At 42.3% G+C, this 17,093-nt stretch overlaps 2 protein-coding genes across 6 annotated transcripts; both read right to left on the reverse strand.

The window, feature by feature from the left end:
- Positions 1 to 357: 357 nt before the first annotated feature.
- LOC128447730 (N-acetyllactosaminide beta-1,3-N-acetylglucosaminyltransferase 3) lies at positions 358 to 5,475 on the reverse strand. 5 transcript variants are annotated; one of them, XM_053430026.1, is made up of 4 exons: positions 5,015 to 5,205; positions 4,765 to 4,820; positions 4,629 to 4,679; positions 358 to 3,181 (listed from the first exon to the last, which is right to left on the reverse strand). In XM_053430026.1, exons 2-4 carry the CDS (start codon positions 4,767 to 4,769, stop codon positions 2,029 to 2,031), a joined length of 1,209 nt encoding a protein of 402 aa, XP_053286001.1. In that variant the 5' UTR covers positions 4,770 to 4,820; positions 5,015 to 5,205; the 3' UTR covers positions 358 to 2,028. The 5 variants fall into 5 exon arrangements, with proteins under 5 accessions (XP_053286001.1, XP_053286005.1, XP_053286003.1 ...); XM_053430030.1 differs by lacking the exons at positions 4,765 to 4,820; positions 5,015 to 5,205 and adding an exon at positions 5,212 to 5,475; XM_053430028.1 differs by lacking the exon at positions 4,765 to 4,820.
- Positions 5,476 to 8,192: 2,717 nt separating this feature from the next.
- Positions 8,193 to 16,405, reverse strand: LOC128447732 (N-acetyllactosaminide beta-1,3-N-acetylglucosaminyltransferase 3). Its single transcript, XM_053430035.1, has 2 exons — positions 16,271 to 16,405; positions 8,193 to 11,113 (listed from the first exon to the last, which is right to left on the reverse strand). Exon 2 carries the CDS (start codon positions 11,101 to 11,103, stop codon positions 9,961 to 9,963), a length of 1,143 nt encoding a protein of 380 aa, XP_053286010.1. The 5' UTR covers positions 11,104 to 11,113; positions 16,271 to 16,405; the 3' UTR covers positions 8,193 to 9,960.
- Between the last annotated feature and the right edge of the window lie 688 nt (positions 16,406 to 17,093).

Genomic DNA, 17,093 nt, shown 5'->3' on the forward strand with positions numbered 1-17,093 from the left:
TTGTTGTATGTGTATGCAAAAATGGTTAGTCATTCAATTTGATGTTGCGAACTAATTTGAGAAGAATGTTTTTTTACAAAGGCGCTTAACCCGCCTGTTCAAAATAAATAAAAAAATATAAAGAAATATTTCAGATAACATTCAGCTGTACTGTGTTTTATTTATTATCTGTTTAGCATTTTATAATAATAAAATTACAGCAACATACATTTTTCTTGATTTATACAGATAAAATGTATGTTTATTCAACAAGAATATTTGTGTTTGGTGCATCTAGGAATATATGCCATTGAAGGGATAATTGTACGTTTATTCAACAAGAATACCTACGTTTAAAGGAGGTACAAATGCATGACATTGAGGGGCATAATTGTTTATTAATTCAACAAAAAAATCTGCGTTTGGTGAAGGTAGAAATACATGGCATTCAAGCAAGAATTTCTTTATTAGTCTCACATGATTATCCTAATTAGGTGAACAAGAAGATCCAAGTTGGCAGAATTCTTTGCAGAACTTGAAAACCTTAGTTAAGTCAACAACAGCAGGCAAAAGTTGAGAAAACTCAAAAATCTCTTGCATCATGTTGCCTTGATATTTTACGTTTTCTCAACTTTTTCTTTTTTACAGTGCATACAACACATTAGTAAAACAATAAATGCACAGAAGTTGAGTGTTGGTGTTTATTTGTGAGAGTGAGAGCAGGTCAGCAGGAGTGTTGAGGACACAGGAGACTCCAGCACGAAAAAGATTATTGATCCACTTCATTTACATTAAAACTGTTAGGATTTCAATATTTTAGCTTATAGTCTGTGTCTAACTCAACTCTAAATGAATAAAGATAGAAGTAGTTTGAGCTAGATAAGGCCTTCACGCAAATGATTAATAATAACCCTTTCCTTCCAAGTGTTTAATCTTGAAAATTAGAAAACCAACAGATAGGTTGTGCTCGCGCGACACATCTGTTCCACACGAACCTTTTAATTAAAAAAAATATATAAAACAAAACTTCAAAATCATATTCCATTTAACAGCGGAGTCATTAATACGTTTTATTAGTATCTTCTAACACTGTGCGTGTATCATCACATCGCTGCAGTGAACGTGACTGTGTGCCATCAGGCGCACAGAGCGCACAGGATATCACTTACAAGTAATGAAGAAGCTTTCTAAATACTATCCCGGAGTGGAGGTGAGGATCCACTCACGTGAGGGAATCGGTCCGGTGCTAAAAGCGTCAGCTAAATTAATTGTAATGTAACAGACTATGGCCCACTGTATTTTACTTCTCAGTTTTGACACTAGGTAGCGCCACGCAGGGGGGCGTGGCGGCGTGATTGGCCCAGACTTTCACATTTTTTTCTGTATGTGGCCCTCAGGATAAAAAGTTTGGACACCCCTGGTGTAGTGGATGGGCAGAGGGGGACATTTAATAATGTCATTGGTAAAATTAAAAGTCCAGGACAACAGAAGGGGACTTCAAATTATGGGATGCATATTTTATCATTTATATCATATGAAATATGTCATCAATATCGTTTAAAATCATTTTTCAGAGTGTTTCCTGGCGCGATACACTCGCGTCAAAGAGCCAAAAATGTAATCGACGCCGAAACGATCGCTGCACTGTGCTAGGCAGCCTTGGTGCAGCGCGGCGCTTCAGCCTCCGGTGTGACCCGCACAAAGGTTTAACATGGGAGTGGATGGGAGCCAGCTGTTATTTAAGGCGTAGCTGAGCTTAAGCGTCGCTTCGGCGTCGCTTCAGCGTCCGATGTGAACCCGGCGTTAGTAAATAACTCACAATGCGTCGCTTAACATACGTCACATACTACAACACCAAGTCCACTCAAAACATAAACCCATAGTCACACAAACCAACAAAACACACAGCCAGACGCAATCATCATTAAATGGAATTGTTTTTTGTTGTTGTCTGGTTTAGGTTAAACCTCTACCAGTGACATTATAGGCTGTGTCATATACCTGCTGTCAATTGATCACAGGGTATTGACACCACCAGTGAGCTTAATGCTACCAAAAAGATTTCTTCCCTGATTCACATTTTAGTTTGGGGTCATTTATTCTTTGCCACATAAGATAGATGCCTGCTGGAAGGAATCTGTGCACCAGTAAAATCTCTTTATAATAGCAGGGATCAAATTCATCTAGTTTATGCGAGGGAATGTACATTCCTGTTGTCCTTATACCCATATGGTGAGCTGGACCTAATCCTGCTTTGGCCATACACATCCCCATGTAAACATCATCAATAGGAATAAAAGGGATGGACTTGGACATGTTGTATATGACCATAGCTGAATAGCCCGACAGGAGGAAGCCTCCACCACCACAATAAGGGGGATATAAATTTGACTCATACACTTGTACTGGGACATAGTACTTGCTCCCTGGTGATCTAATGGTCCATAAGTACTGGACCAAATTTCCGATGAAGAGGTGCTTGCTTCCATCATTGTCCCTGAGGCCTTGGAGATACTCAACCATGTTGTCTGTGTTGGCAAAAACGTCATCATCACCATTTAGCAAGAAGCGAGCTTTCGGACAATTTCTATCCATCCATTCTAGGAAGAGTACCTGCTTTAAAGTGAGGTTGTAGAACGTGTCTCTAAAGTCCCATTGAAGAATGTCATTGTACTCATTTTGTTCCAGTTCAAGAAGTTTGTTCTGTCTCTCTCTTTCAAAACCAGAACCTGTCGCTCCTAAGAGGAAGATCCTCCGGATCTGCACACCATTGTGCAGCCTCTCTTTAGCCCAGGTTTTGCGCAGTACCTCTCTGCGTTCAAAGTTATCAGGGATGCTTTTAATGACCAGGAGAAGAAAGACCTGTGCAGATTCATCAGCTCCTCCGCATTTGTCAGGAACGTCCAGCAGCAGTGGAAAATGTAGACAGTGTTTATGGTAGAGAAAGTCTTGAATGAGAAGAGGAAGAGAGCTGAAGCCTTCCACATTTCCAGCAGATGCGTTTTTTTGGCATCTTGGGAAGGAGTATACGTAGGAGATGTTCATGATGGATCTTCTCATTTCACTGCTCTCCTCTCTCACAGTTTTGGGGATCAAAAGGGCTCTTTTGGCAGAAAATTCTTTACTTAGATAGAGGACCAACAGACCAAGAGAAATCCCCAGCAACAATGATTTGGCGCGGACGTTTCCCATCTTTAAATCTCTGCAGAGAAAAATTGATTTCTTATTAACACATTTTTTCATACTTGAAATTAATGTAAAAATGGCAGACACAGTTAAATATTGGACAAAAAGTCTAATTAAAAAAACATATTTTAATTGATTGTGTTCTCTTTTTAGTCTCTATCTACTCCTGAGAGGAATCAAATATCTCTTCAATCTTAGCCAGCTGGTCACTGAGGTTGTTGGTCTGGTTCTGAGCAGGAGGGGCTCATTAGGTAACAACAATAGTTGCCTGCAGTTTCTGCAAATGCCATGCGAGTGGTGAGTGTGAAGCAAACAGTAAAGTTGAGGCAAACCGCTTAAGGAGGAACTTAAACTTCTATAAAACTCTGTAAAGCTACAAGCAGGTGGAGATTCCGATGATAATTCCCATGTAGGGTTAATATTGTTCTTATTCTGGACAAATGAGACAACATTTTGAATATCACTGCTGTGAGGAGCAAGCTGAGGCAAACAGGAGAGAGCAGACTGAGCTTCTGAGCCGACATGAGGTGGTTTGTAGAATCCACATACTGCTTTTTTACATGGGCTGGGGGATGGCAACAAATCAAATGCTGTAATGACTCCTCGCTGTCATGTGTGAATTAAGTTGCAAATCAAATCAAATCAAAGTTTATTGTCACATGCACCAATGACAGCGTCATCGGAGCAGTGAAATTCTTGTGACATGGCAGGCAACACCTATGCAGTAGACGACTTTACAAAATAGAGGAATAACATACTATGTAACATACAACATATAACATATAACATCGTAACATATAACATAGTCAAATTAAGCAGCAGTATACAGGGTGAAGGAGTGGGGAATATTAAATTAAATAATATGAATATATGTATAACATATTACATATGTGATGTCATACATTAAGTCAGTAAAACTAAAATATGAACTTAGTGAAAAAAGAACCAGCCAACATAACTTTTGCTCAGTGTGAAGAACTCATGCAGAGAAACCCACAACTTACAGTTTGAAAAAAATCTACCACAGCCAAGTCAGTAAGCTGCAAGCAGCTCAAGTGTATTTATGTCATTAAGATGCATTTATTAGTCCCAAACACATGCACAGACATGCAAAGGCACACTTATGCAGGTAGGGAACTTTAATCTCTGCTTTTGACCCATCTGGTGCAGGACACACAGAGCAGTGAGCGACCATGTACAGCGCTCGGGTAGCAGATGTTGGGGGTAAGGTGCCTTGCTCAGGGGCACTAGACAGGGTAGGGAGACTCTTGGATTTTTGGGCAGAGCAATCCAGATTCGTCCGTGGAGACGAACCAGAGACCTTCTCTGCCCATAGTCCAAGTTTCTGCCACTAGACCACCGCCTCTGCCAGATACTACTATAGAAGACTACATGTTGAGCTGTCAGAAGCCAATCAATTATTAAATGTCAGGAATAATTAATACATTTGAAATCAACTTTACCCATCAGTCTGGTTCCAAACTGAGCCAAATGATCCTTTCAAGATCCGAACCCTGTCAGGAATTCAGATTTGTTTAACTCAACTCGACAATCAAAGTCCGATGCAGTTAATCTGACCTGCACTTTCACATGTGTTACCTCATTGCCGAACCTTACCTACCCCTACTTTAAGAAACTTCTTCAAACAGACCGGACTGGACAAAATGTCCAAGTGTCACAAAGAGAAACACACATAGAAATACAGTCGGTTACAAATTCACCCTCAGCAAAAATGATTAACACAGCAAATTATTCCTTCACTTAAACTGACCAGATATTGTCATGTCTACCTATATAACTCAAATGCAGACATTAGAAAAAAATATGAAATCAAAATAAGTAGACTTACAGTCAGTTGGTGGATAAGCTGGCATGGAGGCAAAAAGAAAATCTTAACACGGTAAAAACTGGAGAACCAACAGGAACAAAACCAGAGAGGAACAGAGCGGAGGAAAACTGAACTGTTCTGAATAGATGTGAAACCAGTTCTGAGAAAGCAGAGAGAAGAATACAGAGCTGAGTCTTTAAATACTTAAAAAAACTTACCTCTGCTCCTGATCAACCAGATCTGAAGTTATTTAAGTCTCTCTCTCTCTCTCTCTCTCTCTCTCTCTCTCTCTACTTTTACAGTTGAGGTGTGTTTCTGTGTAAGTGTTGATGGGTCCAGCAGCAGTTTAGTTGGCAGCTGCCGGCGTGGCATAGAACTGTGTCAGGCTGTGGACTGCTCTATCGAAGCTGTGGTGGTTTTTCCAGACAACCTAGACAAAGCTAACCAGCTACTGGAGAGTAGAGTTATGATTGCGCCTATGTATGTGTGTGTGTGCGCTATTTGGGAGCGCACACACACACACACTCCCTCTCCTGGTATTTCATGATGTCCTGATACGATGATGATTTAAAAAATGAACAAGACGTTCACTCACGGCCAGGAGGCTGAGAAAAGTGATGGAGCTTGTGGTTCATGTAGACCAGACCTATTGTGTGCCCAGGAGACTGATATCTGATAATTTATATTTTTGACCTGTCTGGTTCATTGGGCTGTGAACTTGGTCTTATTTATATAGATTAAGAAAAGCCTTATGACCGGGTTGAACACAGATACTTGTGGCAGACGCTGCAGGTGACATTGAGAATGTTTTAAAGATTAATGGTGGTTTAACCTCTACTTTTAAAGGTCAGAGGGGAATCAGTAAGGGCTGCTCTCTATCTGGCATGCTGTACTCTCTAGCCACAGAGCCGCTCCTGCACAGACTGAGGGTACAGCTTTCATGTGTGAATATCCCAGAGTGTCCACAAGCTTTCAAAGTATCTGCTTATGCTGACGATGTCATGGTCCTTGTTAAAAAAAAAGAGGACATCGATATACTAGTTGGAGCTTGTGTTACCGGGTGAATGCAACCTTCATGAGTAAATATTGGGACAATGTTTGAGAAAAGGTAGAAGGACGTCTTACAAAATGGATGTGGCTTCGCCCACACATGTCTTTTAAAGGTCACACCCTCATCATTAACAACCTGGTGTCCTCCATGCCATGGCACCGACTGGCATGTGTTGACCCCCCAGCACATCTGCTGGCCAGAATACAGGCTGTGATGGTGGATTTCTTCTGGGAACGTCTGCACAGTGTCCTCTTTCTGCCTAAGGAGGAGGGGTGACATGGACTTGAAGTGTGGGGATTGTTCAATAAGGAGAGACTTCAGAACTGTGACTCTCTGCTCTGGCTCCTCAAAGAGCCAGTAGTTCATGGGACTCGTGTCCGGTGTGATCCATAACCAGGCCTACCTCAGAAACTGTGCCAGGCCAAAGTCCTCACACTGGGCCCTGTGGTGGAGATGTGTGGCCCTGACCTGGACAACGCTGCAGGTCTGGCCTCACGTTTGGGGTCCAGGTGAGTCAGGCTGGTCAGCCTCCTGCTGAGAGGCTGGAAACAGCAGCTAACACACTGTGAACCTGTGTTGATCACTGCTCACTGTGATCGTCTAATACAGGGGTTTTCAACTGGTTTTGTCCCAGGGACCACCATTCTGACTAGAAAGTAATCCTCGGCCCACTGATGTGCTTAAGCGTGCGTGCCTACGTGTGTGTGTGTGTGTGTGTGTCTGTGTGTCTGTGCGTGCGTGCGTGGATAGAAGGAAGTTTTAACGTTTGGTTTTCCATGTTGGTTTTATGTAAAAACCTCAAACAAATCTACAAAAATGCGTAAAAAACAACAGAAACGGTTGATTTTTAGTGCTTAAGGAATTAAAACAAAATTTAAATGCAGTTTGTAGTTGTGCATCTCAGAACCATATGTACGTCAATATATAAAATTCATGACTTAAATGTACAGACATGTAGCTGACATGTTGAGAGAATGTTAAAGCAATGGTGATCAATAACAATCAACATAAACTGGGGCTACAACTGAATAGGGAAGATTACAAAGTAATGCAGAATATGTCACAAATGATAATCATACAATATCACACAAACAATTGAGGCCTACTTAAGTTTAACCTCATGATCACCAGCAGCAAATCCCACCTACTGTGTGAGTAGTACTTCTGTGTGTGTGTCTAGAGCTCTCCTAAGAAATTGTTTCTCAACCAGCTAACGTGGTAAAGTTGACTTTTATTGCAATTAATTGTTTTGGCTATTATGCCAATTTATTTTTCTTATTACAAAGTATTTGTTTTTCGCTCTTTTGTTTTATTTAATATTTTCATTATTAATTCTGCCCTTTTGGGCCTTCTTTTTGGGAAAATAAAAATTCCCATCATACAAACTACATCTCCAAGACCTCCTAAGAGTTTGTTTACCTAGCTCAACCGCTCTTATACATCTACCTTTAACACACATGCACAGGGGAAAACTACTGGCAGTTTCTAGCCCCAAGCCGGTTTCAAGGTTACCCTCATCACCTTGATGACCTATCAAGGTAGTCTTGATGTTCGACTGAATCGACTATTCTGATAGTCGATTCAGCGGACCCCTGGTTGAAAACCCCTGGACTAGAAGACCGAAGTGACTCTCCATGGAGGGCTCGTCTGGCCCTGACAGAGGCTCAGAGGCCTGAGTGGAGAGCACTATACAAACCACCGAACCACCGTTGACAAAGAGGGGGGTTGACTTACAGTGGAGGGTTCTACACGGAGCTGTTGCTGTAAACGCTTTTTGTTTCTGTTATTAATTCTGACGATGCCGCTACTTGTCCCTTCTGTCCACAGCGGGAGACAGTTTTTCACCGTTTTCTGGAGTTTGGTCGGCTCTCCTCACTGTTTCTGTTTCTGACTAACTTGTTTGCTTTGTTTGATGAAGTTTCCTCAGATAAAATGTTCATCCTGGGGTACAAGAACAACAGTAGGGCTTGATTAATGACTATTCTGATAGTCGATTAATCTATTGATTATTGAAACGATTAATCGACTTATCAGATTATGAATCACACAAATTCTCAATTGCTCTTATTTAGCCAACAGCTTTTAAATTTAGCTTGAGGTTGTTCGCGGCATGTGATGACTGAAAACAAAGACAATAAAGATCAAAACGTCATTCAAAAATGTATTTTAATAAACTTTGCTGCATATTAGTTTACTATTGATACAAACGCAAAGAAAAATCTAGTTTTTGTCCATTTAAAACCAAGGAAAGGCAAAGTGCTAATGTAAAAAAAAAAATCTAATTCAAGATTCCCTTTTTCCTGTGAACCAAGAACAGGCCAAGTGCTGCTACTAAAAATAAATTAAAAATCAAGTATCCATTTTTTCTGTTAACAAAACGACATGAAACGTTTCAGCAATAGAAACATCAACAAACAAAACTACAGTCTCAGGCTATATCAGGGGTGTCCAAACCTTTTGTCCCGAGGGCCACATGCAGCAAAGGATACGAAGGACTGGGCCACTCACGCCGCCATGCCCCCCTGCCCTGAGCGACTCAACCGTGTTGCTCTGGGCAGGGGGCGTGGCGGCGTGGCAGCGTTACATTACATTTCATTTAGCTGACTTTTTTATCCAAAGCGACTTACAATAAGTGCATGCAACCCCGGGGGTACAAACCCAGAACAACAAAAATCAAGAAAGTACAATTTATTCAAAAATAAAGCAAAACAAAGTGCTATAAGTAAGGGCCATCTAAGTGCTACAATTTTTTTGGGGTATATATTATATTTTTAGACTTTGATACTGGTCAAATTAAAAATGGATGGCGGGCCGCAGTTGGCCCGCAGGCCATAGTTTGGACACCCCTAGGCTATAGGATAACATTACGCTTTTAAACACCATATTTTTTAAATGGATTCTAGAATCCTGCGCACAGGTATACGTTTATAAAGCAAGCTAAATAACAGGCTATCTTACAGAGGCGAGTCCGCATCGTCTACGTTACGATGTCAAACGGGCCTCCTCTTCAAATGCCCGTGTCCTGCTTCCATGGAGAGCAGGTCCGCCCAACAAATATTGCAGGTAGTTTTTTTTTGGGCTATGTTAAGTGTGAAGTTCTCCAATACTACTTTTGACTTTCTGGTATGCGATGGTAATGCAACGTACATCGCCATTGGTCCATGTTTTTTTCAATATTGAACATGCGCGTGACTTTCAGAGATAGAAAGGGAGTGAGATGGCTCACTCCTCAGCTACTTCCATCAGCACCTCCGGTAAATCGACATGTAGTTCAGCTGCACTGCACGAAAAACACACGCTATGACGTAATCAACGAATCATCGACGATTAAATTAGTCTGCGACTATTTTTGTCATTGATTTTTGCCGACTGCGTACAACAGTACAAATACAATAAAATGTCAACTCTTGTTTTGCGGCAAACTAAGATGGTAATCTATATTTGCCGGCTAAACAAGCTTGAAAACTCATTCAATGTAGACGTAACATGCATCTTTAGACGCATGTTAAAAGCAAGACTGAAAACTGATTTTCCTTTTTTTATTTTGACAAGTAATGTAGAAGATTTTGAGAAGATGTGGTGCCTCAAACAAGTTTTATGTTCTGTGAAAAAAGATCAGTAATTAAAACTCTCTCTCTCTCTGCTGAAGTGCATAAGCGAGCCAACGAAAACCTGTTTATGCAAAAAAATAACACAATAACAACATTGTTAAAAAGGCCATACACTTGCATAGCAGTGTACTGTAGGTCTATAATTAATGTTGCAAACATAAGTACTCTGTGTCACTGTCAGGGTATGGAATTGTTTTTTGTTGTTGTCTGGTTTAGGTTAAACCTCTACCAGTCACATTAGAGGCTGTGTCATAGAGCTGCTGTCAATTGATCGCAGGGTATTGACACTACCAGTGAGCTTAATGCTACCAAAAAGATTTCTTCCCTGATTCACATTTTAGATTGGGGTCATTTATTCTTTGCCACATAAGATAGATGCCTGCTGGAAGGAATCTGTGCACCAGTAAAATCTCTTTATAATAGCAGGGATCAAATTCATCTAGTTTATGCGAGGGAATGTACATTCCTAATGTCCTTACACCCATATGGTAAACTGGACCTAATCCTGCTTTGGCCATACACATCCCCATGTAAACATCATCAATAGGAATAAAAGGGATGGACCTGGACATGTTGTATATGACCATAGCTGAATAGCCCGACAGGAGGAAGCCTCCACCACCACAATAAAGGGGATAAGAATTTGACTCCTGCACTTGTACTGGGACATAGTACTTGCTCCCTGGTGATCTAATGGGCCCCGATTTCTTAAGCACATGTCCGGTAAAGAGGTGCTTGCTTCCATCATTGTCCCTGAGGCCTTGGAGATACTCAACCATGTTGTCTGTGTTGGCAAAAACGTCATCATCACCATTTAGCAAGAAGCGAGCTTTCGGACAATTTCTTTCCATCCATTCTAGGAAGAGTACCTGCTTTAAGGTGAGGTTGTAGAACGTGTCTCTAAAGTCCCATTGAAGAATGTCATTGTACTCATTTTGTTCCAGTTCAAGAAGTCTGTTCTGTCTCTCTCTTTCAAAACCAGAACCCGTCATTCCTGAGATGAAGATCCTCCGGATCTGCACACCATTGTGCAGCCTCTCAGTAGCCCAGGTTTTGCGCAGTACCTCTCTGCGTTCAAAGTTATCAGGGATGCTTTTAATGACCAGGAGAAGAAAGACCTGTGCAGATTCATCAGCTCCTCCGCATTTGTCAGGAACGTCCAGCAGCATGGGAAAATGTCGACAGTGTTTATGGTAGAGAAAGTCTTGAATATGAAGAGGAAGAGAGCTGAAGCCTTTCACTTTGGCAGCGGAAGTGTTTTGTTGGCATTTCGGGAAGGAGTATACGTAGGAGATGTTCGTGGTGGATCTTTTTATTTCACTGCTCCCCTCTCTCACAGTGTTGGGGATCCAAATGGCTCTTTTGGCAGCAAAATCTTTACTGAGATAGAGGAGGAACAGACCAAGAAAAACCCCCAGCAACAATGATTTGGTGCAGATTTTTCCCATCTTCAAATCTCTGCAGAGAAAAAAATGATTTCTTATCAACACATTTTTTCGCACTTGAAATTAATGAAACAATTTCTGACACAGTTAAAGAATGGACAAAAAGTGAAAATACACATATTTTAATTGAATGTGTTCCATTTTAATAGTTAATTTACAGTTGACCATCATCCCACTCTTAATATCTCGTCAATGTTAACCAGCTGGTTACTGAGGTTGTCAGTCTGGTTCTGAGCAGGACAAATGAGACAACATTTTGAATATCACTGCTGTGAGGAGCAAGCCAAGGCAAACAGGAGGGAGCAGACTGAGCTTCTGAGCCGACATGAGGTGGTTTGTAGAATCCACATACTGTATTTTTACATGGGCTGGGGGATGGCAACAAATCAAATGATGTAATGTCTCCTCGCTGTCATGTGTGAATTAAGTTACACAGGTGATGTCAGACATTAAGTCAGTAAAACTAAAATATGAGTTTAGTGAAAAAAGAACCAGCCAACATAACTGTCACTCAGTGTGAAGAACTCATGCAGAGAAACCCACAACTGAAAGTTTGAAAAAAATCAACCACAGCCAAGTCAGTAAGCTGCGAGCAGCTCTAGTGTATTTATGTCATGATACCACTGTAGAAGACTACATGTTGAGCTGTCAGAAGCCTTAATATCACATGTGGTGATTGATTATGTATAATACACACACACTTTGCCAACGTGTCTTCACTCTGTAAGGTCTTTACTCAAAATGGTTCTCAAGTTTCACAAAGAAAAACACACATATAAATATAGGAGGTTACAAATTCACCCTGAGCAAAAATAATTAACAAAACAAATTGCAATTATTCCTTCACTTAAAACTGACCAGAGTTCTTGATGTGTGACTATATAACTCAAATGAAGACATCGGAAAAATAAAAAAAATATGCAATCAAAATAAGTAGACTTACTTAGAAAATCTTAACATGTTAAAGACTGGATAACCAACAGGAACAAAACCAGAGAGGAACAGAGCAGAGGAAAACTGAACTGTTCTGAACAGATGTGAAACCAGTTCTGAGAAAGCAGAGCGAGGACCACAGACTTACAACATAGAGCTGATGATAACTGTTGGCTAAAACCCTATGGGGTTAGGCAAAGAAGAAAGACGGATGTTAGGGAGCGAGTCGTCCACTAACTAGAAGACTGGTGGTTCAATCCCAGGCTCTTCTAGTCTGCATATTCTTGGGCAGGACACCTAACCCTTGATGGCCCCTGACGCCTGTGCTGTTGTGTGAACGATGTCTGACAGAAAAAGTGCTTTGATAAAAGGACTTTACTCTAATAATCCCAGTTTCTTTGTATCCTGTCGAGTTGGCAACGACCTAGGTGGGGTTACCTACCCCACCTTAGGCGGACCTCTGTTGACTCTGGTGTCTGTAAATAAACTGAGCAAGATTGTTTCACGAGTGTTAAACTGATGTCAATGATTTCTTCTGGCCTTCGCAGTAAATTATGTCAAACATTTACGTTTTAAAAAAAGATGTTTGAACTTCTCTATCGGCTCGTCTGTATGTGGAACAAAGTATCTCATAATTATTGAAATTATCACTAAGCATGTTATTACATTACATTACTGTCATTTAGCTGACGCTTTTATCCAAAGCGACTTACATTTTTAGAACACTCAGCATTTGTGAAGGGCCATTTAAGGGTTCAGTATCTTGCCAAGAACACTTAGGCGTGCAGATGGGATAGAGTGGGATTCGGACCAGCAACCTTCTTGTTGCAGAGCACCCGTAGCCTGGATGCCAGACGAACTTAGCCCCGCCCACAACATTTTGGTCGGGCAGTTCGGTCTGGAGTCGCTCCATTGGGAAAAAATGATGGGGCGTGTTTCAACTGACCAGGAAGTAAAATTCCTCTTCGCTCAATTGGATAGACCTACAACCAATCAGAGCAACGTAGTATGTGACGTATGCTAAGCAACGCATTGTGAGTTATTTACTAGCGCCGGGTTCACACCGGACGCTTCAGCGCAGCGCCAAGCCTTAAATAACAGCTGGCTCCCATCCACTCCCATGTTAAAACTTTGTGCCGGTCACACCGGAGGCTGAAGCACCGCGAGGCAGCCTTGACGCAGCGCGATGCTTCAGCCTCCGGTGTGACTGGCACAAAGCCGTGCAGCGATCTACTGGATCAACGGGTGATATTATTAGCGCTGCCCGGCGGTTCAGCGTCGCTTCAGTGTCCGTTGTGAACAGCAAAGCGCCGGGGCGATAGGGATTAGCGCGGTGCTTTGGCGCAGCCTCCACGTTCTGTGTTCCTCTTTCAAACTGAATGCGCTGTCGATGTCTTCTAAAACAGACTCAATGGCAGCATCTACACATCTCAGCTCGCCAGCGGCTGGCATGTTTGTTGAAAACGAATCGAACCCAGGGGCACTGTGATGACGTGGTTGATTACGTTACCGTTGATCATCTGTCAATCATCGTATAAAGCCCGCCCTGACAATCTGGTTGGCCCGGTCAGGCCATAATTTTTTCCCAATGGAGCGACTCCAGACCGAACTGCCCGACCAAATTGTTGTGGGCGGGGCTAAATTCGTCTGGCATCCAGGCTAGAGCACCCGCTCTATCCCCTAAACCACGCTCTCCCTGTGAGTATTATAATTATTATTTACTATCTCAAAATTACCCCTTAGCCTCTCATAATTATGACTTAGCACCTTATGACTTAGGGGAGAGCGGGGTAATGTGGGACATTTTTTACATTTGCTCCCCTCTAGGCGAGCTAAAATGATATATCAGTAACATTTACACATTTCCCATTAATTCAGGATGTTTTCTAGCAATGGAAATGATCAGAATGTCTTCAGGACAAAGGGCAGTGAAAATATGATTGTTTTTAAAAAAGTGGTCTTGTGTCCCACTTTACCCCGGCTACGGGATTTTTTATAAATCCCAACGTCTGCGTGAGAAGTTGCGTACACACGTTTCAGGCCCCGATTTGTGCGTACGCAACGGTTACAAATGAGACCCCTGGACCTAAGAAGTTGAGTGTTGGTGTTTATTTGTGAGAGTGAGAGCAGGTCAGCAGGAGTGTTGAGGACACAGGAGACTCAAGCACGGTACAAACCAACCTTTGGATTATTGCATATTTCCACGCAGACTCTGAAGGCCTCAGTATGCTTCTCCGAGTCCGTTTCGGAATGACGGACGGACGGATCGGACGGACCCTTTTTGATTTATAGTTCTACGAGCCTTTTTGTTGTGAAAACAATTCACCGCCAGATCAGTAGATGGCGCCACTGAATTCGAGCATAGACAAGCCTACCTCATGAGGTATATAGAAGAAGTCCACGCTGGTTTATTTACGTCCTCCCGGCTCCTCACACACAGGGAACGATGGTAACAGAAACAGGATGTTGATGACGCGACAGTTTTTGCTGAATAAAGTGACACCCAGCGGGTCAAAATGCTTTTGTTATCGTGTCTTAGCGCAGCGGTTCCCCGGTCTTGTTTCCAAACGCGTTGCTAATTCAACAGCTGCAACAGCTTGAAGCTACACGGAGGCAGCTAGCTCCCCCCAGCTTCCACACACAGTCAGCACGGACAGCCGATACTAACTACTACCAAGTGTTTGCTTCTAACCTGACGGTGTTTGAGAAACAGTGTCATGACAGCCGTGGGATTAAAGTCAGCGGGTTTTTGCGCTGTTCCCACCGCAGTTAGCATGGTGGCTAGCCCGCTACCCCCGTTATCAAAGTTCGTTATAACCGTATGTGACCGTACACACATGCTGTAAGTGCTCTAACCAGCCACCGTCAGTCGGACACACTTGTCACATTAATCATAGAGTCGTAGTTGTGATTTTGGTTTATTGTGATGTAGGGAATGGAACAGGAAGTTTCCATTCCGAAATGCTGGCGTTAGCGGACCAATCACAGCCAAGTGCTATCCGTGGGCTGTCCGTCATTTCGACGTATAGTTAGAAAAATGAGCGCGGCACGAAAAGCTCTCCGAGGAGCCTCGGAGAGGCACGGAGAGGGCGTTCCACGTTGGAGAGGGCGGTCCTATCTGTCCGTGTCCGTCAAAACGCAGAAGCATACATTGGCCTTGACCCGTGCGTATACGAACGTTCTAGAGACGGGCGAGTGGCGACGCAGAAGTGAGGTGGTGAACTGAAAAAGATTATTGGTCCACTTCATCATTTACATTAAAACAGATAGGTTGTGCTCGCGCGACCCATCTGTTCCACACGAACCTTTTAATAAAAACAAAAATACAAAACAACTTACAGAAAATTGCGTTCATATTCAATTTAACAGCGGAGTTACAGAGCCGGGTCATTAATAGGTTTTATTAATATCTTCTAACACTGTGCGTGTATCATCACATCGCTGCAGTGAACGTGACTGTGCCATCAGGCGCACAGAGAACCCAGCGCGCACAGGATATCACTTACAAGTAATGAAGAAACTTTCTAAATAATATCCCGGAGTGGAGGTGAGGATCCGCTGACGTGAGGGAATCGGTCCGGTGCTCTAAATAAATAAATACTGTCGTCACACTGGTGCGTGATTCTGCGTGATGTGTGCACGCGGATGGAAGGATGAGGAACAATGGAGGGTTCAGCGATGTCTGATCAGCTGATACAGATTCATTTGATCTGTGATCTTTTTTTATCTTTTTTTAATTTCAGGCTCCGTTCTTTCTATCACACTCTCACACAGTGTGTTATCCGCAGCAGCAGCAGCAGCAGAGTATCAGTGTGTTTTCTCTATTCGTGAAATCCCTGCTGTCCCATGAAGTCGCTCCTCACCTCCACCTCACGAGCAAACACCTCATGTCAGTGTCAGAAAGTGTCGCTTCCTCTGAAGTCGGTTCGTCCACCTGGAAGCATTCGTACGTTTCCAGGTGGACTGTGATTTGTAAAGTGAAAATTGCGTTCAGGTGTTACTTTTAGTATGAATCCCACGCACTGTTCTGTAAATGAGACTCTTGGGCAGCAGCCGAGTTCAACTACATGGACGCGCCGGAATTGACCGTGAGCTAAGCAGCGAGCTGGAGAAGTCCCCTAATGGCACCGAGCCACCTGCCGTCACGATGGACGCTCAGTGTTTCACCTCGTCCCAGGTGAGATGATAAAAGTCTCTGAAGCACAAGAGACGTCAGACAGTGAAGTTCTCTGCTTACCTGTCTCAAGCTCCGGCTTCAGCTCTCTGTGTCTCTGTGTCTCGGTCCGTCCGGTCAGTTTGATGCGCGGAGCGACCACCCTGACGTCACCCGCCGGTCCTCGTAATTCAGGAGAGGGAGGGGCTTGAAACGTGACGACACGACTCGCGACCACCTGCAGCCTGACAGCCCCGCCCTCCCGATCAAAATATTACGATAATTAAGTCGTCATTTCACAATAAAAGCGATCAAGTTAGGAGGAAAATGAAGTTGTGAAATTATGAGAACAAGATTATGAAAAAAAAATCATAATATTTCGAGAATAAAGTCGTAACATCACAAGCTCTGGTTTCAATAACTGGTTATATCAAGAAATGTTTGTTCTCTTTCCCCTTGATTCTTTAATATGACTTTGTCATATGACGTTATAACTGTATTTTTGTTCATGAATTTCTTCTCAGGAACGACTTTCTTCTCTTAAAATCACAACTGTTTACTGGTAATATTACAACAATATTTTCAAAATCGTTGGATTTATTTTCAAAAGCCTTAATACAGTCAAAAAATGAGCAGTAGGGCAACATTTATAATTTAGTGGTAAGTTGATGGCTAACAACATTATACACCAGAATTAATTTATTTTACATTTAAACAGACAGTCCACCTGAACAACAACTTGCTGCTTTGATGCTCCTCTAAAATGTTCCTCTTTCAAAATGAACTTGGTGCCCTGCAGTTAGCTACAGTAGATTGCAATAAACTATAGTTTTATACACTTTATTGCTGTGGTCTATGTTAGAGTGGTGTAAGTGAAGCTGAACTTTCACGTGTACATTAACGTTAC

This window comes from Pleuronectes platessa, chromosome 9 (genome assembly GCF_947347685.1).
Source record: "Pleuronectes platessa chromosome 9, fPlePla1.1, whole genome shotgun sequence".
NCBI lineage: Eukaryota > Metazoa > Chordata > Actinopteri > Pleuronectiformes > Pleuronectidae > Pleuronectes > Pleuronectes platessa.